Source organism: Pleurodeles waltl, chromosome 4_2 (assembly GCF_031143425.1).
Source record: "Pleurodeles waltl isolate 20211129_DDA chromosome 4_2, aPleWal1.hap1.20221129, whole genome shotgun sequence".
Taxonomy (NCBI): domain Eukaryota; kingdom Metazoa; phylum Chordata; class Amphibia; order Caudata; family Salamandridae; genus Pleurodeles; species Pleurodeles waltl.
This window is the reverse complement of record NC_090443.1, coordinates 12,975,744-13,002,214: the sequence shown is the minus strand read 5'-3', so window position 1 is coordinate 13,002,214 and position 26,471 is coordinate 12,975,744. Positions and strand designations below refer to the sequence as shown.

The 26,471-nt window shown below is 43.8% G+C and overlaps 1 protein-coding gene across 1 annotated transcript in view; it reads left to right on the top strand.

The window, feature by feature from the left end:
* The window catches only part of STX10 (syntaxin 10), a 113,261-nt gene that overhangs the window by 74,273 nt on the left and 12,517 nt on the right, over window positions 1-26,471 (top strand). The window contains exon 6 of the mRNA XM_069230403.1: window positions 17,743-17,849. Within this exon, the coding sequence (XP_069086504.1) occupies window positions 17,743-17,849 (107 nt within the window). The remainder of the gene's footprint in view (window positions 1-17,742; window positions 17,850-26,471) is intronic.

Genomic DNA, 26,471 nt, shown 5'->3' with positions numbered 1-26,471 from the left:
TATTGAGGCAATAGTACATTTAGAATATCCATGTGCAAAATAATGGAGGGTGTTCCATTAACGCAAAAGTGAAAAGTGCTTGTGCAGTGTGACAAGTGAAAATGTTGTGACTGGGGTCATAAGATACAAATTAAAAAACCAATGCATCAAACGCCTGTGTAATGCCTGCCTTAAATGGTGTGATTCAGGATCCGATGTATCCAGGATAACAGGTTGTTCTTCGTAAATGACCCTGAGGATTATTGAATCAGTACAGGCCAAAAATCAGATAGGCGAAGTTTTGACCCAAGATATTGTGGTTACTCAGCACCATCGGTGCGGGTTTTCATCAGGACCTGTGAGGGGCAACCTAGAGACGCATGAATCTCAAAATTTTCTTCAGCCATTTTAAGGGTCCTCTTTTAAATATGATGGTGTAGTCTCTCGTCTAAAAGCTAGGGAGCCTCAGCTTTGAGAGTCTACATACATAACCATGTTTTTATAAAATAGCGCACTCCCCTATAGTTCAAAGTTTCTTTTGAGTAAGGTCATCAGGCCCTTCCAGCAGCGTCAGGAAGGAGTGCTTGTTAAATCGACACTCGCTCAGACTTTATAATGCACTTCTGATCTAAAGGGGATTCTTACCCCAAAACATTCACTCGCTAAAGAACTGTTATACTATCTACAGAATCGTTGTGGAAATGTGCACACAGCGTTCCCCAATAACTTTGATGCTATTAGTGATAGAGAATTGCACACAAACAGCCACAAAACTAATTTTAATCTGTCCACAATGGGCAAGGCAGACTTGTTTCTCCCACCTAATGGAGATGGTGCAGGACGGAGTAGTACCTACAAACAATGCCGGGGACAGGGGTTTCATCTAGAGCCACACACATTCAGCTTGGCAGCATGGCTTCTAGCATTTAGGCACCTACTTTTAACTGAAAGCACCATAGAGATATTACAGGAAGTATAAGACCATCCATGAGATGCTGCTTCGCCGCTAAATAGAATGCATTCACATAATGGTGCACAGGGCAGTGTCCAAAATCAACTGGGCATGTAATGCAGCCATAATAAAATTACTAATGCTTCTCTAAAAGTTTATTTTGCAGCCATCGTTGCTTGCTACAGAGGTTTCTTCTAAAAACCAGTCAGTAAGAGATTTCTGGAAGGTGCAAAGAGATTGGCACCACTGAGTTCAGCACCCACACCAATGTGGAATCTTAGTATTGTGATTACCCATTGCATGCAACTACCCTTCGAGCCAAGGCACAGTGCAAGGCTAACATTCTTAACCTTGAAGACCGCCTTTTTGGTGGCAATTATGCCCTTATGACGAGTCAGCAATTTGCAAGCACTCACACTGCAAGAACTCTCCCTACAAATACACCAAGATAGTGGTAATTCAAACACACCCACACTTCCATCCAAAGTTGAGGTAATCCTTCCACGTCAAACAAACCATATAGCTGCAAACTTTTTTCCGGCAATCAAAATATCAAGCAGAGCAAGATCTTCACACAGTAGACATCAGAGGGTCTGTCATATTTTGCTTTCAGGAAACGCACAATCAGGAAGGAAACCAATCCTTTGTTTCTGTTGCACAGGCCTCAGAGGGCTCACCAATAAACAGAGGGATTACAGCCTGATAGGTTGTCCAGATAATACAGAATCGCCATACAGCAGCAGGTTTTCCTTGAACCTCTCGCCTTCATTATTATTGTCTTAATTATGGGTTTATGTAGCCGCAGCATGGTCTTCAACACACCTTTACCATAGACGACTATATAGACATCCAAGCAAACAAGAAAGCTTGGGTGGGACAGAGTGCTAATACACCTATTTACAAATTGAAACACATTGTAGCCTGACCTTCCAATAAGATTAAAACTGCTACAAAATCAAGTTCACAGCATGTGAATCCAGAAAAGTTTCATGCTGCAAATTGAAATGTTTACTTTCCCTTAGGAATAGTTTTGCTGCTTCACAATTTTCTAGATTCACATAAAACTACTCCTCCTCATAAGATGGTAGGATATTTGCAAGAGGGGAAAGGATAAGGAATTATATCAAGGGAAGAAGCCAAAGAAGATTGCAAACTAATGAACAAAAAGAAGTTATCTAAAGATGGTAAACACACAAAGGGGCTTCAGGGACGTATATGTGGTGTCATCCAGAGAGGGACATAGCATCAGATGGTTTACAGCTACGCCCACACACTTATGTACATTAAAAAATAAATAGCACTTAATGATTGACAGTGACGCCCATGTTTAAATAATAAATAATCAAATAAAACAAAAATGAAAGACTATTCCTGACCCAAACACTAGATGGTGGAGAAATGTGTAGCATGTGAATTCAACAAATTCTAAAAGCTGCAAAACTACTTCTAAAGGTAAGTAACTATTTTGTTTTCATTTAGGATGCTGAAGCTGTATTGCTTCAGACAGGTTGCTCGGGCTGCAACATTTGTATATTCTCCCTTTCCTTTGCAAACCCCCTTCTTCCCTCTTCCCCCCCCACCCAAACTTGCCTTTAGTTTCACCTTGCCATTTACTTTATATGCCAGCCCGACAACTGCCTAGATGATTGAGAGATTCACTGAATCTTGCTGCATATTATATTATGCAACTCATTTTTCATCCCAATATTAGGTGATGTTTTTCATATCTAGGAAAGTTGCAGAGTTCTTTGGCTTACTGGCTCCCATGGGAAGCCATTTCTGCTCCAACCACTTAAATGTTAACTTTCTCATGGTTTTAAATACTTTTAAGGAAATAAGTACATATGTGATACAAAGATAAGTGTATTACTAATCTGTTATGTTGTATATTTATATATTTTTTATTTGTGACACTGGACGAAAAGTCATCTGTACCACTCTGCCCTTAAATGTACAGTACAGCACTCTCTTTTTTCTTCTCCAATGAGTTTGAGAATCCTGCCAGTCGACTGGGTGTTCTCCCTTTAATTGCCATTATGTAGAGATTAGAGCCGAGTTGTTGATGATGTAGGTCACCCAAAGTGAATCCCCTTGTGATAGTGGCTACTGCCCTCTCTAACAGGCTATGTGGGACTGACAGTGGTGGGGGTGCTTTTTTCATTAGGGGTTCATGTTTTTTTTCCTGTGCCTCTGCAGGGACTTGCTACTGGTTCTCTCCCCACACACCTGCAGTTAAAGGCCAGTTAAGTCTCCCAAAGCAGAGCTCCTTGTTCTTCATCATGTTTGGGACACCTTTGAAGGGTGCCTGCACAGAGTGGTCTGTCAGCGTGCAAATGTTTGAGTTGTTAGTGGACTGTTGAGTGCTGACGTCAGTTGGATTTCATATGTATGCTGCACAAATCTTTTTCTCTATTGAATAGGGCAAGTGTCTGTTTGGTAATGAATGCTTATATACCATAATTGCTATTTCCCTTTCTGGAAAGAGGTGTGTGGGGCACGCATTGGGGAGTGGGCTTGAGGAGGTAGCCAGCCTAATCCCCTTTCAAGGGGCTGAGTTTCCCCTGCCAGAGTAAGATATTGTATAGTGAGACCCGTCCTCCCACATTCCTGCCTGTGACCAACACCACTCCAGTGAAATGGCTTTTCAGACCAGAAGGTGTGATTACACATAAACCTAAGCTACCCAAAACTGGTAATTTAATAGACAGAGGGGCATAGTGCCTGCTTACAGACTTCAGAAGTATGCAGAATGCTCCTCCATGACTGGAAGACTATCCAGTCATTCAGATGTAGCCCTACTGAAAAGTCAGGCTTGGCCACAAGAGGAGGCTAAGTATTAAACCTCTCAGCTAGTATTTTGTGCAAAGATTCAAAATATCACAAAAAACGGTCTTGTGCACCAGCATCAGAAAAGAGGAGGAAAGAGTCAGAAGTGGAGCAAATGTGTACTTACCTTCTTCCCTTAGGGTTTGCTTAGTTCTGGGAAACCCTGTGGTACTGCCTTTATGTTGAATGTGCGAATGACAGGGAGACGGGAGCTTGAATGAACATGCCTCATCCATGTGGAGAAAGCCAAGGCATAGCTGCCTGGAGCGAGATAAATTGGGACTTCCCCATCCAGTGCATTTGAACAGCAAATGCTTTGGCTTCTCTTATGTTTAGCTTTGCTTCCAAGAATATATTTTCCTACTGTGGAAAGGCTGCTGACTTTTGTTCGCTTTATGGAGAAATCCAAGTGATGAGAGTGTCTCCCTCAGGTCCTTAAACAGTTTATGATTGCACCCATTTTAAGGGAATCCTCTCTAAATCCCCAAAAATCTATCTTTTCCCTTAATGTGACAAAGGCACTTAAAGCAAAGGTACTTAAAGCTGTTGTCACCCTCCAAACCATTAATTAAATGGCTCTCTAAGTGACGTTGAGTCGAGCGTCCGTTGAGGCACAGAGACTACTCTCTCAAACTTTATGGAATAAACTCTGAATTCCTCATATTAAGGCCACCCTTGTGCACTGATCCTACTAGACCTCTCGGTTGCATTAACCTCCAGAAAATGTATTACACAAAGTATTCAGAGTGTGGAAAGGGCATGTGGACCTGATTTTTCTACACCGTGGGTGAACCTTGCTATTAGAGAAGAGTGTGTATTGTCCCTTCTGTCATATAGACCACTCTGGCACTACATGTGCACTGGAAAAATCTCACCTGGGCCGTGCATGGGGACATTACCACATGTAAATGAGAGAACACTTTGCCTCTGTGCTTGTGTCATAATATAGACACAAGTGCAGGAGCAAGGAAGCTGTTAGGAATACATTGACTGAGCCACATTGAGGTTGCGCACAGTCCGTAAACCTGGCAATCTTCTGAGCTTATTGCATTGCTGTTCCCAGGTTCATTGATGCATATAGAATGATTGCCTCTGCCTAAATGTTGAAAAAACTGAAACCCTGCTCCTGGGCCCTGTCAGTCTAGCTCTCTTCTATCAGAGATACTACCTAGCCCCAAAATCCCAATGAGTAAGCATGTAAATTGACTGATCCTTGAGTGCGATCTCTAATTTACATTTCCCCATTAAAATGCAATCTCCAAGACAGTATTCCATAATCTACTTTGTTCGATGCTGCTCTCATAATGTTTCCCTATTACTCACCATGGTTATATCACATTTGAATATTGCAACAAACTCTCGGCTTCCTCTCTAAGAGCTCCGTAGTGTTCAGAACTATTCAGCTCACCTATTGTTTAACATGAAACTAGACAACCCCACTACACCAGCTTTTAAATTCCTCCATTGGCTCCTAGTAACAGAGCAACCTTTAATGCACTTTGCATTGAACATTAGCTACTCCATGTCTTATAACCAATCTGTCTTGAAAAATTGTTTGTCGCATATCAGCCTACCAGAAACCCCAGGACCACCAAACTTTGTAATTGTCAACACAGCATTAGCGAAACAGGATACACAACACTGAGCCGTCCAAGTGCAGCGCTCCTCCGTTTGCACCACCCTACCTGTCTATGTGAGGCTGCAACATGACTATCTTGAATTCACAGGATACTAAAGACTTACTTTTCATCTTGGCACTTATATAAACATGCCCGCTTCACAATAGTCCCCAGCAGATTGATCCTGTTTTCCTGCCATGACAGACGCTTAAGCCAAACTATGCCTCTTCAATGGGATTCTCAGGAATCTTGCTGTTGCACATGTTTGTTATGTAGTTGTCATTTATTTAACAGAGGGTAATCTCTAGGTACTGTCTACCACTGCTTGATGAAAGACTGTTTTTCCATCTCCTGTTCCAGTAACTGTAGTATAACTCTTTCCTGCCTGCTCAATGCACTAATTTCTAAAAACTCCAGGATACTACAGAGTGGCTAGTAGTAGTTTTGCTAAACCTGTAAGTAAAATAAATAAATACATCTCGACAGCCTGAATTTTCTCAGGACCTACGAGGTTGCCCCATTTATGCAGTCCAGGATATATAACATGGCTGGTTTGAAAAGTTGCTCCATCGTCTTTGTCATTGTAGGAGGGTGAGCCTGCACATCTTGCCATCCTTAGTGCTTTTTGTATCTCTTTGCTTACATCCTCTGTTGCTCTTGGAAGCTTAGAGACATCTGTACTTCGACTCGTGTCTTGGGTTTCCATCACATAGGCAGAAAGAGATTGCTCTGTATCCGCAACCATCAGAATCGTCTTTTAAGGTATGAAGATGTTGACGGTTAATGCTACAGTTGAGACCCCTTATCAATATCATGGCTACACCATGTAATGAGTTCTGGGGTAAGAGAGCACAAAGGGTCAAACTGCCCCAGCTACTGGTGGCAGTCTGTCTGTTGATCTAGGGTCAGTGTAGGGGAGAGGCTGACACACTACACTGACCAGTCCTGCTCCTTGGAGTATAATAAGTCGGGGAAAGGTTTACTCTCCTTTTCTGCCCCTTCATCCGTAACCAAGAGCATGGTGAGCTCAGACCTCTCAAAGTGGGGCTTGTGATGATTTACATGCAGGGCCCTCAAAAGGTTTGTAGGAGGCTTGAGGTACACAATGAAGGGGACATCCTTCTTGCACTCCTTCACCTCATAAGGTACAGACCAGTGATCTTGCAAAGCGCTGGTCTCCACTGGCTCCAACACCTTTTGACCACGCTGAAACTCAGAGTGGCATTCTGGTCATACCAGTGTTTCATGTCTCGTAAATGGCTTCCAGATTCCTCTAGGTGAGTTTCTGGAAGCTGGCTGTCTGGTTGCAGAGGGCCAGCAGGTAACTGACCACATCCTGCCGGGCTCTCCCAGGAGCTTGCGCCCAACTCTCCTTCACCAAACTGAGAGGCCCTCTCACAGCGTGCCTAAACAGAAGTTCAAAGGGGCTGAAGCCTGCCTCCTTCTGCTGTACCTCCCTGTACGCAAACAAAAAACATGGCAGGAGGGCGTCCCACTTACGCCTCATGAGTTCTGGTAGACCCATAATCATGCCTCTCAGGGTTCGATTGAACCTCTGTCAACCCATTGGTTTGAGGTAGTAAGGAGTAGACAACTTGTAGGTTACTACACACTTATTCCACATGGCCTTCATGTAATTAGACATAAAGAAGGTACCCCAGTTAGATACCACCTCCTTTGGGAGAACCACATGGGTAGAGATGCCCATCAGTGCCCAGGTCACTGTGGGTCAGTTGCTGTCTTCAGAGGGATAGCTTTCAAGTAACGGGTGGCATAGTTCGCCAAGACCAGAGCAAATCTGTTGCCCCGGGCTGTCTTGGGATCCAGTGGTCCAGTGATATCAATGCCCACGCTCTCAAACAGGGTGCTAACGACAGGGAAAAGGTTGCAGGGGAGCCTTGAACTTCTCTCCTGACTTGCCACTCACCTGGCAGGTAGGACTGGACCTATAGTACGCATCTGAGGCCTTCCTTATTTGAGGCCAATAGAAGTGGGTAACCAGTTTGTCAATGGTCTTGTCTTGCCCCAAATGGCCTGCTAGTGGTCCATCATTAGCTAGACCCAGTTGGAAGGCCTGGAGCCCTGGGGGACCACCAATACGTATGTTGAATCTGTCTCCTATACAGGAGACCATTCTCCCAGTAAATCAGGTGTTTGCCAGAAGGGTCACCAGCTGTCTGGGTCTTAGCCTGCTGCCGCAGACCCACAAGAGTTCGGCATTCCTTCTGCACTTTGCAGAATGCCTCCCTGGTGGGACCCCCTTCCTGCAGCCAGTAGGACAGCTCAGGCAGGTTCCCCAGTTCGGCCACATCGTCCCCTGTAGGTACTGGGGTACCCCCCTCAGGTTCAGCCTCCTCCCGAACCGCTGGAGTCTCAGGAGAAGGTTTCCCCTGCCCCTTGCCCCTCCTCTTTTTGGCAGGTATCTGGGCCATTCTTTCAGGCTCCAGATCCTATTGACTACCACCTCAGGCTGTCATGGACCATGGGGTCAGGCACACCCACTCAGGCAACACTAACCTCTCCAAGTGTGACCTGAGCTCCACATCCCTCCAGGTGGTATGCTCCAGGTCATTGTCAAGCAGGCAGTTCACAGGCATGGATAGATTCACAGCTATCCTCAAGAAACATGAGACCCCCACCTCACTGAAAGGGAACCAGAGCCAGGAGGTAGTGGATTTCACTGTTGTCAGCAGCAACAACTTGGCTGCTGACAACAGTGAAACACCTGACTGACTGTTGTCATGCTGGCTCCTGTCTCTCGGAGCCTCCATCCTCTGCCCATTGATGGTGACCCACTGACTGTACTTCCTAGTATTGTCTGGCATGTTGGTTCTCTGCACCATCTCTCCGTCACCCAGGGACACTAGGGTAACTTCTACTCTCTCCCCCAAATTGTCTGGGGCAATCTCCTCCCTACAGTAGCCAACCCCCAGTGGCTGCCCTTTGGGGGACTGTACCTGCTTGGGACACTTGGCATCTCCCTTGAAGTGCCTTTCCTGCTGACAAAGCATTTCAGATGTGCCTTCCCTGCAGACCTACTGTAAGTGAACCATTTTTTTTTTTCTCAGTAGGGGGCTGGGAGTTGTGACCCGAATAACTATTTTGGGCCCCTTTAGAGAACTCCTTGCTTTGGTTTTTGTCCCACCCCTCCTCCTTCTGTTGAAGACCCTGCCCACACTTGTGGTGATCCAGCCCCCTCCGTACCCTCTAATAGACCCTGGTGCTGAACCGGTGGTCCAGCTCCTTAGCAAGTTCCAAATTATACAGCCGCTGGTAATCCCTTACCTTACTGCCATTCACCTGACCATCCTGTACCTTGCAAAAGGAATCCACACAGTCCACCCAGTTCTTTAGGGATAGCTTCTGGCTGTCCCTGACCTTCTGCCTACACTTCCCTGAGGTCAAACCAAACTTCTTGGTTAGGGCTTCCTTCATGGGTACCCCTCATCCTGTGAAACCCCCCGAGGGCCAATAGTGTCCCTTCCCTCTCTAGGGCGATATCCCTTCACAGACTAGCTCCCCAGTCCTCCTCAAGGACCTTGTGTATTTGTAAAGCAATTTCATAAGTCTTAGACCACCTGTCTGTGTTTTCTCCCACCACAAAGTCGGACACCAAACCCTTGGGTATGTGGACCCTCCTGTCAAAGGGCACTGCAGAATTGCTGCCACCACTGGACTCTACTGGATAGCCTTTATGCCCAGTTCATTAAGGCTTGTCTCTTGAGCCAACTGCTCTAGAGCAATCCTCTCTTCCATGGCCAGTTTCTTTTGTTCTGTTTCCATAGCCAGCCTTTTCTTCAAGGCCTTCTCCTTCTCTAATTTGTGCTTAGTCCGCTCCGATGTCAACTTTGTCTCCTCCCTCCTGTCCTCCAGATCCTCTGAGGACAGGCCTCTGGATGATATACTGCTCACTGCCGTGGTGTGAACCACTCCTCCAGGCAGGACTTTGGCACTCTGACCCACAGGCAGACCCAGATTCTCCATGGAATCCCGGTCCAGCTCCTCATCCTGGTCCACTATCTCCTCCTCATCTGGGGCTACAGCTGCTGCACCATAAGCGTCTATCCAGGCCCCTCGGTGCCCTTTGTAGCTCAGCCATCATGGTGAAGCCCTTTGAAGAAAGCTCAAACACCATGCTGAAATCCTTGAGCTGGGCCACACTAACTCCCCAGCTCAGTCAGCTAAAATCCATTTTTGCAGGGTCTGATGTAAAACCTCCAGTCAGAGCCATAATTTTAGGGAAAAACAAAAATGCCAATTGGGGAGAATAGAAAAGTTAAAAATGCCATTCAGAAAGGACAGAGAATAAAATGCCAAGCAGTAAGAATTGACTCGAATTGGTCTTAAGTATTGGGCAGTGTACACCAAATCACTGTAAAGTACTGCACAAACACAAGTCCTATCCTCACCGCTGTTCACCAATGTTAGAAATTGGGTTTTTGGTTGGCAGAGCTATGCACTCTGTCCACACAGGAACCACAGTCCTACTTAGGGTAAGATATACACACACCCTAAATTTAACCCGTGCTCACTCCCTGATATCTTGGCACAGAGCAGTCAAGCTTAACTTAAGAGGCAATGTGTAAAGTATTTGTGCAACATTTCAAACAATGAAAATACCACACCCGGTTAGAAAAATAGATCTTAATTTAATGAACAAAACAAGTCCAAAATGACAAACATCCAAGAAGTAGAAATCAAGATACTTTTTTATGACTTTTGGCGGTCTTTTTTTAAAGACCACCAAAGCTGCGGGTGCCAGAGGACCACCACCATATTACAAGTACTGCCAGATTTCTGCCAGATTTTGGATAAAAATCCATCAGTAGTCGTGCTTGCGGGGGAGGCGCATGTGGTGTTCCTCCACCAGCCCCGCCCTGCCAAAGGGACTTCACCAGCCTTATTATGAGAAGTAATACGGCCTGGCGGTGTCCTGATGGCGGGGCGCTGCCGACTGTGGAAGCACCCGTTCCCTGCCAGACAACCTCCTCACTGGATAATGTAAGTCAGGCTTCCGACAGGGGAAGAGGGTGGGGGGTGTTGTGGGTGTTTGTGTGTATGCATGTGTGGGAGGGGGTGTTCGCATGTGTGTGTGAGTGGGTGTTTGTGTGTATCTATGCACAGGCGCAGCTCCTCCATAGGGATGTAGGAGCGTCGCACCCCACCAGCAGCGACAGCTGCAAAACTTTTCCACAAAAACGATAATAAACTTTGTTTATTATCGTTTTTGGGTAAAAGGGGCAGGGCCATGGGGGTGACGAGCAATGGGGGGGGGCGTTCAGCACTCCCCCTCAGAGCACATGTATGTTTGGCCAGCTGTCTCGGGCCAGCCAAACACACATGCACACAGGGCTCTCTCCAGCCCAGCAACGTCTGGATTGGCCCAGGGCAGCCTGGGAGCCTGTTCCTGCAGGAAGTGGTGAGGAGCAGCGCGGTTCTTGCAGCAGTGGCAAGGTAAGTGTTTTTTTTTTAAACATTTTTTTTAATTGAATCCTCCCCTCTGAGCTCCGCCCCTTCACCGTCGAGCGACTGTGTATGTAAGTATGACGGTTGGAGTGAATGAGTGTTGCAGGGAATGCGTGTATGGATGCATGTGAGTGAATGTGTGTAGGTCTGTGTTGGTAAATGAGTCTATGGAGGGTGCAAGTGGATGTCTGTGTACATGTATGCGCGCAGGGTCTGAGGGGTGTGCTGTACCTGGAGGGGGTGTGGCGGGGGTAGTCATTTGCCAGTGACAGGGAAGAAATTGTTGTGCCATCAACGTAACCTGATGTGTGGAGCAGAGGAGGTGATGCATCGGCACCGATCCCACAGGATGTAGGCGATGCATCTGTTCCAAGATGCGGCGGTTCCTTAGCGCTGAACTGTGCAGGCCACGTTGCAGTGTTTTTGTCCGCAGCAGCGATGCGGGGGCCTCGAGGGGAGAAGCATCAGTTCTGACCAGTGCATCAAGGCGATACATGGATTTTACTGTTGCACCACTTTATACCTACTTCCAGGGGCCCGGACTGGACTGGCAACCCTTGGCAGGGTAAAACATGCAGCAAGCAAAGTCCAGGTGCTGTTGCAGGATGGAGTGAAGTCTTTGATGTCCAGTGAGACTTCAAAACAAGAAGCAAGCCGTTGGAGTCACTTTAGTTCTGGGGATGTAGAGATGCAGGTCCAATCCTTCTCACTCATAGGCAAGGAAGGCAGTAGGATAGACTCAGCAGAGCAGGAGTCCAGCAGAGTGACAGTCTCTTCAGCAACACATCAGTCCTTCTTCCTCGCAGTGTCCTCAGGTCTAGGAGTGTACTGAATTGGTGGTGTCAGGGGTCCAGTACTTGTACTCAGTTGTGCCTTTGAAGAGGGGAAGACTTCAAAGAGAGCCCTTTGAAGTGCATAAAGTCCCTGTCATCGATACGCACCGACTATAGGGGGTATGCAGCTCTTTGTGTGGTGACAGGCACAGCCCATTCAGGTGCAAGTGTCAGCTCCTCCCTCCATCCTGCCCAGGATGACCCATCATGGTTTTGATGGCCTATCAGGCACACCTAAGCTCCCTTTGTGTGTGGCTGTCTCGAGGGAATGCACAAAGCCCAGCTGTCACGCAACCCGGGCATGTATTCAGAGACAGACCGAGGCGCAGAATGGTTAAAGTAAGAAAATGCCAACCTTCTAAAAGAGGCATTTCAGACTACTAAAAGTACATGCCCTTCATTTTAAATACACCCCACCCAGCCATTGGAGCTGTGCATGGCCTACTTTAGGGTTGACTTCTATGTATTAAAAAGAAGGTTTTGGACCTGGCGAAAGGGTAAATTGCCAGGTCAATGTGGCAGCTTAAAACTGCGCACACAGGCTAAAAGTGGATGACACTAAGTGCAGCAGGCCCACTAATAACATTTAATTTACAGACCCTGGGGAAATGTAGTGCCCTTTACTATGAACTCATAAGTGAACTAAATATGCCAATTGTGGATAAACTATATGTTGCCATGTTTTAGGGAAAGAGCCCATGCGCTTTAGCACTGGTCAGCATGGGTAAAATGCACATAGTCCTAAGTCCGAGGGCAAAAAGTCAGGGGAAACCACTCCAAGGATGCCTCAGGATGAAACTCAGTACTAAAAAATGTTAGAACTCTGCCTTCCTTCCTAACATTCAGAAAACAGCTTATATGTATTTATCCTGTCCTGCCTTTTCATGGATAATCTTATTTTGTCTCAACCCTTTACAGCTTCTCCCTTCCTGTTTCCATCCCACACTCTTTTTTGGCACCTTTTTCTACACTATGAAGTTTTACTGTTTGCTCATTTGTTTGTAGCTTACCTCAAAATATAAGATCAGTACATTTAATTGTTTGATAGTATAAAGTGCCTAAATGCCTTTGGGTGTTACCATGCAGTATAAGAAAATTAAATAAACAGTGTCTTTCTTCTGGAATAAAGTACTGACTCAACAGCCTATTCATTAAATATAATGTTGTTCACATTGTAATCTCAGTCTATAAACCCCACCATTTACTGATGTTAGTCTTCTGTGCTCAAACTCTCTAAGGTGAGATATTCAAGTATTTTTTGTTTTTTTTAGTTTAATAATGCTTTATTGAATAAGTTAGCATACACTGGTACAATAGAATAAATACATTTGCAACCAGAAGAAAAAACAATTAAAAAAAAGGATTAATCATAATCATAAAGATAAATATATCTATAAGAAACAATTTGTATACACAACCAGACTGTAATATTGTACTGTCAAATAATAGCATTTTTTGTTATGTTTTAGTAAAGAAAGAAAGAGAAGAGAGAAAGAAAGAAAGAAAAAGTAAAACAATGCAAGTTAAAAATCACATAGTTACAATAAAGTAACCATTAAGTATTAACAGTAGTATGTAAAATCTTGTGTTGTGAAAAGAAAGAGGTGAGGGGAAACCAAAGCATGTCCATTTTAATTAACAGTTGAGTAGTATTAGCATTTGCTCGGTCCATTCTGTGATTATAACAGATCAGATTCCGCCAAGTTACAACAGATATTTTCATAGTATCTTTCCAATTAGAAGTTATAATTTGCAGTGCACCAGCAATGAGCAAATCAGCCAATTTACCAAGCAGTGGTTGGGAATACCAAATAGATGAAGTACTACCCAAAAAAACATGTAATACATTGAAAGGTACATTGGTGAAGAAAATCTGATTAACTTTATCCCAAACTTGTTCCCAAAAAGTATGAACTGCAGAGCACTCAAAACACGTGCATATAATGACTGTTTTCTTTAGAACCCGACCAACACTTGCTATATTTAGTAAGTTTAAATTTATAAAGGTCTACAGGAGTATGGTACAACCTATTGTAAAAATAAAATAACGTTTGGGTTGTAGATGCTGAACGGGGTGTTGTATGGAGTTTTGACCATATCTTTTTCCATGTAGATATAGGAATGCTTTGATTGAAATCCTGCTCCCATGCTAATTCTATTTTAGATTTTGGTCTCACAAGAGTGGTATGTGTAAGGGTTCTGTATATAAAAGACGCCAGGACTTGTGAGGAAAAATTATAAGGTTGGGAATTAGGCTCTGTAGAAGAGGGAGCCTCCAAAGATTGAGACAATAAGTTATAGAGGATAGCATAGAGAGTTTGATATTTCACAGCGTAATAAGTGGAGATATGAAATGTCTGTTGAATATCTTGAAATTCAAGTACAGTATTATCTAGAATTAACTGATCTAAAGTTATAAAATGCCTTTGTGCATCCACTCTTTCCATACCAAAGTTCTATTATGAAATTTAATATCATTATTGTACCATATAGGAGTTTGCCTAAGGTTCTCATATGAGGAGTGAGAGGCAAGAAGTAATGGCCTGGCAATAGAAATGGACTGAGTTATTATCAGAGAGAAAAGAGATTTAGGGGGTTTTAAAAGCCGAACTGCATCTCTAAATGTAAATGGTGTAATTTGTGAGTGTTCCAATTGACTCCATAGAGAGGTCCCTTTATGAAAAGTGGGAGAGAGGGACAACCATATTTGTTTTAAAACAAATGCAGAGTGATATCTTCTAAGGTATGGAAAATGTACACCTCCATTGTCTCTAGGTTCCTGCAATTTGACTAGAGATATACGAGGTTTACGTTTGTTCCATAAAAATGTCATAAATAATGCATTTATAATTTTTAAAAAAACTAGAAGGAAGTTTAATGGGAAGCATAGATAAATAAAAAATTTAAATGGGCAACAACATCATTTTAATCGTGACCAGTCGTCTCCACCAAGCTAAATAAAGAGGATACCATCTATCAAGTAATTTCACAATCCTTGACTCTACCTCTTTGCGATTAGTTTGAACAGTGTCTTTAAGAGAGTTGGAATAGGATATGCCCAGGCATTTGATATGCTTAGAGTTCCACGTAAACCCAGTATCTTTAAACGTGTCTGGTAGACAGTAAGCATTTAATGGCAAAACCTCTGATTTATCTACATTAAGCTTATAACCTGATACACTTGAGTATTCCTGTAATAATTTTAAAAATTCCGGAATAGCCTTGTGAGGATTAGAGATAAAAAGTAAAATATCATCAGCATAAGCTGTGAATTTAATCTCCATATCGTTGTGCTTAAAACCATAAAAATCAGATGACTTACGTATTTTCTCTTGAAGGGGCTCAAGGGCTAATATAAATAAGAGGTGATAGAGGACAACCTTGTCTAGTGCCTCTGTGTAGGGGGAAGTAATGAGATTGTTTACCATTGACTAAAATTGATGTAGAGGGTGAAGAGTATAAAAATTGAATAATTTTAATAATATGAGGACTAAAACCATGCCATTTTAATGCTCCAAACATAAAATCCCAACAAACTCGATCAAAGGCTTTTTCAGCCTCTAGAGTTATGGCAGCTATAGGATCCCTGGACTTAGAGGCAAGATGGATAATATTGAGAAAAGTTCTAGAATTATCTGATATGTATTGCCCCTTAACAAAACCTGACTGATGAATGCCTATTAGGTCTGGGATAAAATTATTTATCCGTAAGGCTAGGACTTTTGCAAAGATTTTACAATCAACATTAATAAAGGATATAGGTCTGTAATTACCACATTTGGATAAATCCTTATCTTTTTTAGGAATCAAACACAACATAGCTTCAGAAAAAGTGCCCTTTGCTTAATCTTTGGAAATGAAATATTGTATAAGTGTTAATAGCTTAGGAACTAAAATAGATGTAAAGGTTGAGTAAAATTCTGTTGAAAAGCCATCTGGGCCACGAGCCTTATCTTTAGGAAACTTGGTAATGGCATTTTTAATTTCTGCTTCAGATAGGTCAGAGTCAAATGGTGACAAATCTACTTTTTGTTTCGAAGGAATAGAGTGGAAGAAGGCATCCACTTCAGTCATATTGGGAGTATATAATGTGGTATAGTAGTCAGTAAAGCATTCCAGGATTTCTGAATATTTAGTGTGTCTATTTCCAAATGTGTCTGTGATAACAGTAATTTTAGACTTTTGTTTTTTGATCTTTAAAGAATTTGCCAATAGTTTACCCGCTTTATTTTTCCCCCCGTAAAATTTTGAATTTATTTTGAGTAGAGTTCCACATGCACTTTCCAAGGAATGCTTATTGTATTGTAGTTTAGCATTAACCAACCTGGATAAGGTGTCTGGTTTGTTAGCTGAGAAATATTCATGCTCAAGACATCCTCTCCATCAATGCAGCCGCATTCCTGTCAGAAAGGGAGCAGTAGGTTAAAAAGATTAAACTCTGTAAAACACCAGAGTTTTAAAAGAGAAAAAAACTCACCATACTGCTCCCTGCTTGTTCCAACATCCAATTCTGGAGGAAAAAAAAAAGCAGCCAGCTGTCAAAAACGTCTCCCTCCAATATAAAAACGTCCTCAGCAGCTCAGGAGCGTTGTTATCGAGCGGCCATCTTAGCTGCTCCACAACTCTCTATCAGAGATTCGAGTATTAAAAGGGAGTGCCCGTTCATCTCAAATGCAACTGAACATTATCGGTAGTGGCCCATCTTCAGGGGCTTCAGGTGGAGTCCCACGGCCTAAGAGCCACCACACACCATATCTACACAATGTTATTTGTTTCAAATTAGCTTCCCTTAGGTTTTCTGTAGCCAAAAGTATTTTCTTTTTAGGGTCGAGCCTGCGTTGCATGCGCTCGCACATTGCAGCGAGATGCTTTAGTATTTAGAAAAGGGCTCGGAGCGCTGTCAACTTCACGTCAGTGTTTTTGATTGGTTCGTGGGCTTGCCTAATAAAATCTGCTTGCTTTCATTAGTCGAAAGCACGCATACGTCATGCCTTTTCCGGTGGCTAGCCCTCCTCGAGCGCAGCGACCAAGTACAGAAAACATGCGAGGCTCGCTGTTTTCCATCGGGCTCATGGACTTCTTTTTCTCTAATTTACGAGCGCGATCTCGCTTGGCAGAAGTCGAGCGCTTTACATAGTTAATTTCACTTTTTCGGGTTACGTACATAAATGCACTTTTGCCCGATAGGTGAAAAGTCGGGTTAGGAGTTTACAACGCGATCAGCTCTAACATGAGCAATCGCGAGACCCGTTGCATTGTAAATGCTTGTTACTTTAGGTATCTGCACTGCAGCTCGTGCTGTGTATAAAAGAGGATCCATGGCCCACGCCTCGCACAGCTGCGCTGTACTGAAGTGATGGGGTTGGCATGAATTAATGTGACTGGTCGAGCCCAGCCTGAAGGACAGACTCTAAGGCCTCCAAACTTGCACTGAGTCAGAGAGGAAGACAGTTTGATGTTCTTAGGAATATTCGTTATATTATGATTAGTTGATACATTCCGATTTCCTTAACTCCATTGTTTAGCTTCCTGAGTTGCTTGAACACTATAATATTTTTCCTTTAGACCCAGGCTGCTTTGTGGCATACATTGTAAAAACACTGCTAACATGTTGGGGATTCTGCCACAAAGCTTACATATCTAATGCTGATAGCTGCGATTACCACTGGATGAGGGTCTGGGTTTTATCTTATGAGTAGTGACACTACACATCAGACAGTTCTTGAAGTTTTCTAGCAACGTTATTAATAGATCAGTGAAAGGCATGTTACATCACGGTGGGAAACTGTACTCTGTTTATCAGCACCCGGTCAATTTAACCTGTAGAGCTGGTTTAATAAGACCTGGGCTGATGAAGTGAAGTGTCTGTCTTGTAACATCTCTGGGACAGAGCAGTAGATATGTTCAGAGTCAAAGAAATATGTCGTCCGTGGGTGTCTTCGTTAGCAGAGCTTTGGGCAGGACAGTAGCACATGGCCCCCAGCCCGGCTGAGATGCCCTGCGTCTTGGAAATGAGTCCTTGTGCTTCTCTGATCCTCCTCTGACCAGTGCCTCTTCTTTTCTGCAGCTTATAATGGAGCAGCAGGATGATCAGCTGGAACTCGTGTCGGGCAGCATCCGGGTCCTGAAGAACATGTCGGGTCGGATAGGTGATGAGTTGGATGAGCAAGCAGTGTAAGTACAGGAAAGAGTTGGGAGCAGGAGAGCCAGAACGGATACTACACTGCATGGGAGAAGTCATCCTTTAATTTTAGCACCACAGAACAAGCAGGAAAAACCTCACTTTCAAGAGTAGTCACAGATTGAGGTGGGGGCCCTGCTTCAATGTATCTGCGTAGGCTGAGAGTAAATAGCCTCTGTCACGCCTGAACTGCAGGAGGAGGCCAAATGTATCCTACCAGAACTGGCACTACAAGCCTAGCGTGGTGCTATCCTTTAATAGGTTTATTATTTAAGGAGATAGGGAAAGTTGTGCCAAACCTTGGAGGTTGTGCCCCCAAACGTATCTCTGTAAACTAATGTACCATAGCACCTGTCATCCATCTGCTGGATCGACTGTTCCTGTTACTTAACTTACATTGAATCTAGGTTCCAACACCCGTTTTATCCATTTTTCTATATGGTGCCATACAGCAGCTGCACCTGTACTTACGTGCAGTTCTCTCCAAGGGCTAACCAACCCAAATAATTATATGTTGGGCCACATTTCTCCAGCTGTCATTACTCCTCCACCCCTCCCTGTTAATGGCCTGGCGTGCCTTCTTTGGGTGCGCTCTTGCAAATGTATGTGTGTCCAGTAACGCATTCTGCCACTTAAAAAAAAAAAAAAGAAAAAGAAAATGGTCTCCGTAGAAACAATCTAGGTCTCCCCAGCCTCTTGAAGTCTCCACGTTGGCATTCTGTCCGCTCTCTGCACTTATTGCTTTCCTTTGCTGTGATCCTATTTTTATTTGATTCTAACTTATACTTTTCCGTGTTTTATAAAACTGAAACAATGTTACAAGTACATCACGGTGCCTCAAATTAACCATTTAGTATCACAACTTGTCTACACAAAAATAATACATGCCCAATAATACCACATATTGTTACAGAACAGGGCATGTGTAATACAGTGTGAGGTAGCAGTTTCAGCTGAATTCTGATTACAGGTGATATGATTAGAGCCGTAAAAATCAGAAATACAATTGGAAAGATGTGCATCTTCCGATGTTAAATCTGTTACTATGTTTTGAAGGTGCACACTCTGGAAAATAATTGAGGGTACTACAGTTGGGTAAATCGTATAACAAAAAGAATATAAGTATTAAACTACTTCTTACTCGTTGGTGATACTGGTAGGAAATTCCCTGTGTCTATGCTCAGAAAATCAATGGCCAGTCAGTGGAGGACTTTTTCTTTGAGTGTTTCCTCTGTAGACTACCGTTCAGTTTGCTTCTCACTGAGCAGGAGCCCGCTAAGTCTCAGAGAGAAGTATTTAATCATAGGCCCTTGTAGCTTACCCAGGTAGTTTTATAAGTTCATCTGACCTCATTGGAAGCCATTTTAAGAAGGCAAGCATCAATGTGATGTCAGTTTCATTTGTGTGATTTTGAAATAACACACAAAAGGTGAGAGGAATGCTTGCAAATACACACTGGCAATCGCTCTGGGTGGCCTATCTTCTCATTATTTTTCATCCACAATGCCATCCTAGAAAGAGACCACCTTATTCAGATCTGTACTGACCGTGCTTTTCATGGAATTAGTCCACCCAGACCAGCCAGGCAACGCCAAATGCAAAAGAACAAGTGATGGACGGAATGATGAACAATGTCAAACATTCACCCCCAGTACAGAGATCTGGGCCTAAATCCATTTTTTTTGTTGCTGCCCATTCCATTCCAGTTTGGACCCAGCCATATGCAAATCAGTCTTGACCCTGTTCCCCATGGGAACAGTCCAGCCCGAACTGCCAGGCCAGGTCTTCCCTGGACTGGAAACAAGCATCCTGGGACCGGTTTCGGGGTTTCACCCCTCATCAGCCAGGATAGCTTGAATCCAAGGGCATGGGAAGCACGGGTCCCACGTCTGGGCATACCCTTCCCACTTAGGGCGACAAACGCAAAAGAACAAGTGATGGACGGAATGATGAACAATGTCAAACATTCACCCCCTAATGAAGCAAGCAACCCCAGACCTCTTTTGTCTTTGCTAGGTTTCGTCAGTGAGGTATAGCTTGGATCTTGTCGCACTTAAGCAAAGGACCCCCTTCTGGGCATACCCCTTACAATACAAACGTGGTTGGGAAGGGGTACATCAAATACACAAAAGGTGAAGAAAGGAATACTTTGCAGTTCAGTGAGCGACAGGGACAGTACTCTGCCTAAAGTAGCACAGTGGGTGAAAAACGATGAGTTGTAATGCTACCCAGAGCGATTGTCAGTGGTTGGACTGTTTGCAAGCATTCCTGCAGTCACGTTGTTTGAGCTGGAGACAATCCTGGCAGCAGCATTCAGGAAAGCATTTCATGCAGTAAGACACTGATTTTGGCAATCCATTGAGAAGATTGTTGCTTAATTTTCCACCTTCCCTCCTACTGAAGCTGGAAGTAGCTAAAAGTGGTAGTTAAAGGTTGGAATATCCTTTTGAGTCTCTGCGCACCTACAAACTTGCATGTTTAAGGCTTTTTATCAACTCTATCTCAAATCTCTTCCCTCATGTTGGAAATTTACTCTTGACAGGAGTAGAAGTTTAACTTTTTCCAGGGTGGGTAAAAAAAAGAGGTTGTAGAGAAAGTGAACTTGCAGATGCTCAGCAGATTCTCATATGAGCAAACATGCTCATGCATAATTGTTGACACAGAAATGCAGTTTACAGAGGAATCCAGTTTCCAGGCCTACTTCTGTAAGTATTTGTGAATTCAATGAAAGGTGTAAAACTGCACTAATGTGAGGACATAAACCATGGGTTCACTTTTGCAACTTGCTTCAATAATTTGACTTGTAATTACATCTGGCTTTAGCTAGGGACTTTTGTTCTCGTCAGAAAGTCAATGAGCTACTCCGGCCAGCGATTTCTAAATTTCTTTATTCAGCAATATATATATTTTCACTGAAAAAAAACCAAAGCTTAAAATGACTTTATGGTTAGGTGAAATGTTCAGTGGCAACTTAACTTTTTATACAAAAAAAACACAAATTCCCTAGTTATAGTTATCCCAAGTATCTATAACTAGTGCCCCTACCATGCACATCAGCAACAATTTCATTACAAATACTGCAGTGATATTTTCAGTGATGTCATAGAAGATGTCATGATAATATGTGGTGTTCAATCTGGGATGCCCACTCTTCTTTTTTGTTTTTTTTGTCTCTCTGTTTTCCTGCGGGTGGCTCTATGGGACCGTGCAGGAGCTGTGTTTTCTTCTCTTTTTAATTTACAGGGTGCCCCGGTGCCCACCCGGGTACCACAGACAGTTATCCTATTTGGGGGGTGTGGGACAATGGCCAGCACCCTTTTGGCTCTGACATCCTATCGGAGTTAATATTGATATATTATTATATGTATGTCACAACTTCTCCTTTGCCCAGGGAGAAATGAGAAGCATTCTACAATAGGCTCCAATTGTTAAATAAATAAAAAAAAGCGCTGTACAGCCCCTGAAGAATTGTAGGCAGTAGCTGCTATCTCAGACTGTATGCCTTTTGGGGGCCTGTCCAGCCTATGAAAGTAGGGTGGAATACAGGATAATAGGTATGCTAAACATGAAGTGCAGCATGATCATTGCACACCCATTGGAGGGTTTAAAACAAATTAATTGATAACTACTGTGACCAGAATGCCTCAAATATGGTTCCCAAAGTGGAGGCTCACTGGAGGACCCCTATGAGATAAATGACAATCTCCTTTCAAGTCACTGAACAGAGATGATGGACTGCCGCATGTATCCATGATCAATGTCAAGAGACCGAAACGCGTAGTGGAGGCACACATTGGCTTATGTTGTTGCAGTAATAAATGAAGATTGGAGCCTATTGTCGGGTGCGTTTTATTTCTCCCAGGGCAAAGGAGAAGTTGTGATTGATATAGTTGCACTTTTCCCTGCCTACTCCAGCAAGCAGAGAAATTAATGCTGTGCTGGCGGTTGGGGACCGAAGGACACTGTCACTAAGCCGGCCCGAGGGGTGGGGTGCCTAGTGCCATTTTATGGTTCAGCAAGCGGGGTTTGTCCCTCTCCCTTTTATTTAAAACGCAGCCACGGGAGATGGGGCCCTTGGGCCTCTCCTTGCTGGGGGAGAGGTGGTGGGGGCATGCAGCCCTCCTCCATAATATTAAATTAACGGCCCCGGGGATGGAGTCTTTTTAGGTTCAGTGAGGGCTCCACCCCTTCTAATGCCTACAACTCACACCACTCTATGCGACTCTACGCCACTCCAATCTACGCCACACCAATCTACACCTCTATACTGTGCGCCACTTTACTGTACGCTATTCCACTCTCTGCCTCTCCAGTCTACACTATTCCATTCCATGCCACTCCACTTTACGCCTCTTAACTTTATGCTTCTAAACTCTGTGCCACTTCACTCTACCCAACTCCTCTCTACGCTATTCCACGCTACGCTGTGCCACTCTACTGCACTCTATGCCATCCCACTCTATGCTCTTACTCTGTACGACAGTTGATTACGCCACTCCACTGAAAGTCACTCTGCTCTACACGACTCCACTCCACATTTTTCAACTCTGCCACTCTACGCTCCTCCACTTTGTTGCACTCTACACCACACAACCTTACGCCACTCTACTGTACACCAATCCTCTCTACGCTATTCCATACTATACCACTCTCCTGTGCACCACTCCACTGTACGCCACTGTACTCACTCCATGATTATTGACTTTATGCCACTGCCCTCTGACACTGTCCTCTATGCCACTGCCTTTGATGCCACTCCTCCCTTCGCCATGCCTCTCCTCTACTACACTGTATGACACTACACTATTTGACACTGTCCTCCAAGGTACTAGATAACACCCCACTTAACAACACCCTACCTGACGACATTACACTTAAAGATTATTATTTTTTAACACAATAAAACCCATTAAAATTCAATGGCATAAACAAAAGTTACAACTTTGTTATAGTTAGGAAAACGTTATTTATTCCTTCTATCCAAACCAAACAAAGCACACAAACATTGGAAATTCTAAAGTTATAGTCATATCTTAAGTTTATAATTGTTGCAGGACCTTTAAATTACTGCAACGCGCGCATTTCTATACACAGTGTAGTGAGCTCGGTAGCTACACTACATTAACTGTAACTTGCGCCTTCTCTGTGCACTGCTTACACCTTTTCATGTTACATTACGTTTACTCTCTGAAATTATAACATTCATAACAACACTTAAGACCTCCCAAGTTTTCACAACACAGTGCGTTGTAGAGTGGCGGGTAGTGTGGCTACCGAGTTCACTACGCTGCATTTGGAGGTGCACGAGTTATAATAATTTGAAGGTGGTGCGTAAATTATGAATTTAAGGTATAATTATACCTTTAGAATATCTATTTGGGTACCTTGGTTGGTTTGTATAGAAAGAATAGAGTTTTCCTAACTATAACAAAAGTTTAACCTTTATTTTTTTCATTGAAAATATATATGTATGTTTAATGGCATGTGTAGCTGCGGATACACATGCTTTGCATAAGTTCGCCATCTAGTGTTGGGCTGAGTGTTACAAGTTGTGTTTCTTCAAAGAAGCTTTTTCGAGTCACGAGATTGAGTGACTCCTCTCGGTGGTAGTGCACATGGGCATCGAGTCCTTTGTTATCTTTCCGCCGTCTGGTACGGAAGTGTTCCCTCTTGCTCTGGTAGATCTCGGATCGGTACTATTGGAACTTCTTTATCTTTTCCTTCAACATCTGTATTGTTTTCAAATGCATTTTTCTAACTACACGCGATCCGATTGTGGCATCGGGGTAGATTAAACGTCCTTTTGGGCACCCGCGCCCTTCTCGGCCTACTGTGCACAGGCTCATGGATCGGACTCCAATTTGATTCTCCCCTCAGTGCATGCCTAGTTACCCTACACTGACCAACACTTAGTGTGCAACCTCTGCGTCTCTCCAGATCATAAGGAGGAAACCTGCAAGGTGTGCCGATCCTTCCAGTCCAAGAAGTCTTTGCGGGATCAAAGAGTGCGACAACTAGAGATGGCATTGAAGTCGACAGAACAAACACCCGACATTTTCGGTGAGGAACAGGCGAAACCTGTAGTTTCCATCGCAGACTCCGATTCCGACTGTGACTCAGATGGTTACAGCCAAGCTATTCCTGCTGGCAGTACGTGAGTACGCCAGCCCCTTCCAATCACCAAAAACATTTACAAAAGTCAGCACAAAAGGCCTTGGGTCCACCACTGCTTGCCGACCATGGTCGGACCCGAAAATTACATCTTGACGGCCGGCCCTCGGGTTCGGTGTCAAAGAAGTCCAAAATGCATTTGACTGGACAGACTACCACACCTGTTTCAGGATCGAGTTGTAAGATGGGAGCTTTCACTTTGGAATCAAAATTTTATAAACCACCTTGGTGCCGAAACATCCAAGCTCCTCTTCGAAGCATCCAAGCTCCTCTTCGAAGCATCCAAGCTCCTCTTCGAAGCATCCAAGCTCCTCTTCGAAGCATCCAAGCTCCTCTTCGAAGCATCCAAGCTCCTCTTCGAAGCATCCAAGATCCTCTTCGAAGCATCCAAGATCCTCTTCGAAGCATCCAAGATCCTCTTCGAAGCATCCAAGATCCTCTTCAGAGTAGAAAAAACTTCCATCTGCTTCAGAGACTACATTTCTGGCCCGTTTAAAGCAGTCAATCGCCAAGCTTTCGGAGCATACATTTGTGGGAAGCAAACCTATTCCATCTTCAGAGGAGTCAGCAGACATTAGGCCCCTTCTTGAGGTCATGGACCATAAACTGAGGAAAATACAAATCCAAAAGGATACAGGGAAAATTATTGCCTCTCCTCCTCTTATAACCAAAAGGAAACTGTCATTACAAGAAAGTTTGGAATCTGGGCCTTCAACGGTGAACCTATTTAAGCACAAGGAGAAGCCAAAGACAGTGCATCAGCCTTCTCCACCGCATTTGCCTTTCCTTCCTACTTCACCACAACCTGACACTCCACCACCTTTACCCACACAGTTTTCTGCACAGTTCCCTGTCTCCTCACATGGGGATTATATGGGTGACAATCCTTATATAGAACCATGGGATATGTACAATTCTGACCCAATTCCATCTAATGACCCTGATCTGTATCCTACAAGGCCATCTCCACCTGAAGGCACCACGGCCTATAATCCGGTCATTGCTACAGCAGCCACATACCACAATGTGCAGCTGCACCCTGAGCCCATGGAGGATGATTTACTATTCAACACTCTATCTTCTACACATAAACAGTATCAGTGTTTGCCGATGCTACCAGACATGCTAAAACATGCTGATAACATTTTTAAAGAGCCTGCAAAGTCTATGGTACTAACACCTAGGGTGGATAAAAAATATAAAGCTGCACCATCAACTCCAATTTTTATAACGCACCAATTGCCACCTGATTCCATCGTAGTCAGTGCAGCTAGAAAAAGGGCACATAGTTAGTCCAAAGGGGATGCTCTTTCCCCCCTCTTAAAGAAAGCTGCAAATTTGATGCAGCAGGCAAAGGAGTGGCAACTCAAGCTGCAAATCAGTGGAGAATTGTTAAATCCCAAGCTCTTTTTAGCCAGGTATGACATGGGCCATTGGGGCGAAATGCAGGAGTTCCTTCAATATCTCCCTACAGAACACCAACAAAGGGCACAGCAGGTAGTGGCAGAAGGACAAGCTGTTGCCAATGATCAAAATAGATCTGCCCTAGATGCAGCTGACACCACAGCTAGAGGAATAAATATTAGCGTTTTAATCAGAAGGCATGCTTGGTTATGGTCCTCCGGATTCTAACCTGAGATACAGTAAGCGGTCCTTAATATGCCATTCAATAAACCACTACTATTTGGGCTTGAGGTGGATACCACTGTTGAAAAATTAAAAAAGGACTCTGATACAGCTAAAACCATGGGTGCCCTTTACACAACACCTTTTTGGGGCACTTTTCATAAGCCCCAATTCAGAGGGGGGGTTTTAAACCCCAAACATCGGAGGCCTCTACGTCCCAACAAAAACAGGGACAGCCTTATTATTCTAGGGGATCTTTCAGGGGTTCCTATGGAGGACAACATTTCAGAGGTAGGGGCAAATCCACTGCCACAAGAGGAGCCTCCACCTCATCAAAGCGGTGACTTTCTTTGCATCCTCACACATCTCCTGTGGGAGGAAGACTACAACATTTCCACCATCATTGGCAACAAATTACATCAGATCAATGGGTACCGTCAATTATCCACAGTGGTTTTTGCATAGAACTCATCTCCACTCGACCAAACATTCCCCCTCGTTCACACAGGGTCTCTCAGGAACACATTGTTCTGCAGAAACAAGAGATAGAATCTCTTCTACTCAAAAGTGCAATAGAGCTAGTACACATCAATCATCAAGCAACAGGAGTATATTCTCTATACTTGCTCAGACCAAAAAAGGATGGCACATTCAGACCAGTCCTAGATCTCAGACCTCTCAGTCAGTACATTCTCTCAGAGAATTTCCACATGGTCACTCTACGGGATGTCATCCCCTTGTTACAAAAACAAGACTACATGACAGCATTAGATCTAAAAGATGCTTACTTCCATATTCCTATACATCCAGCACACCGC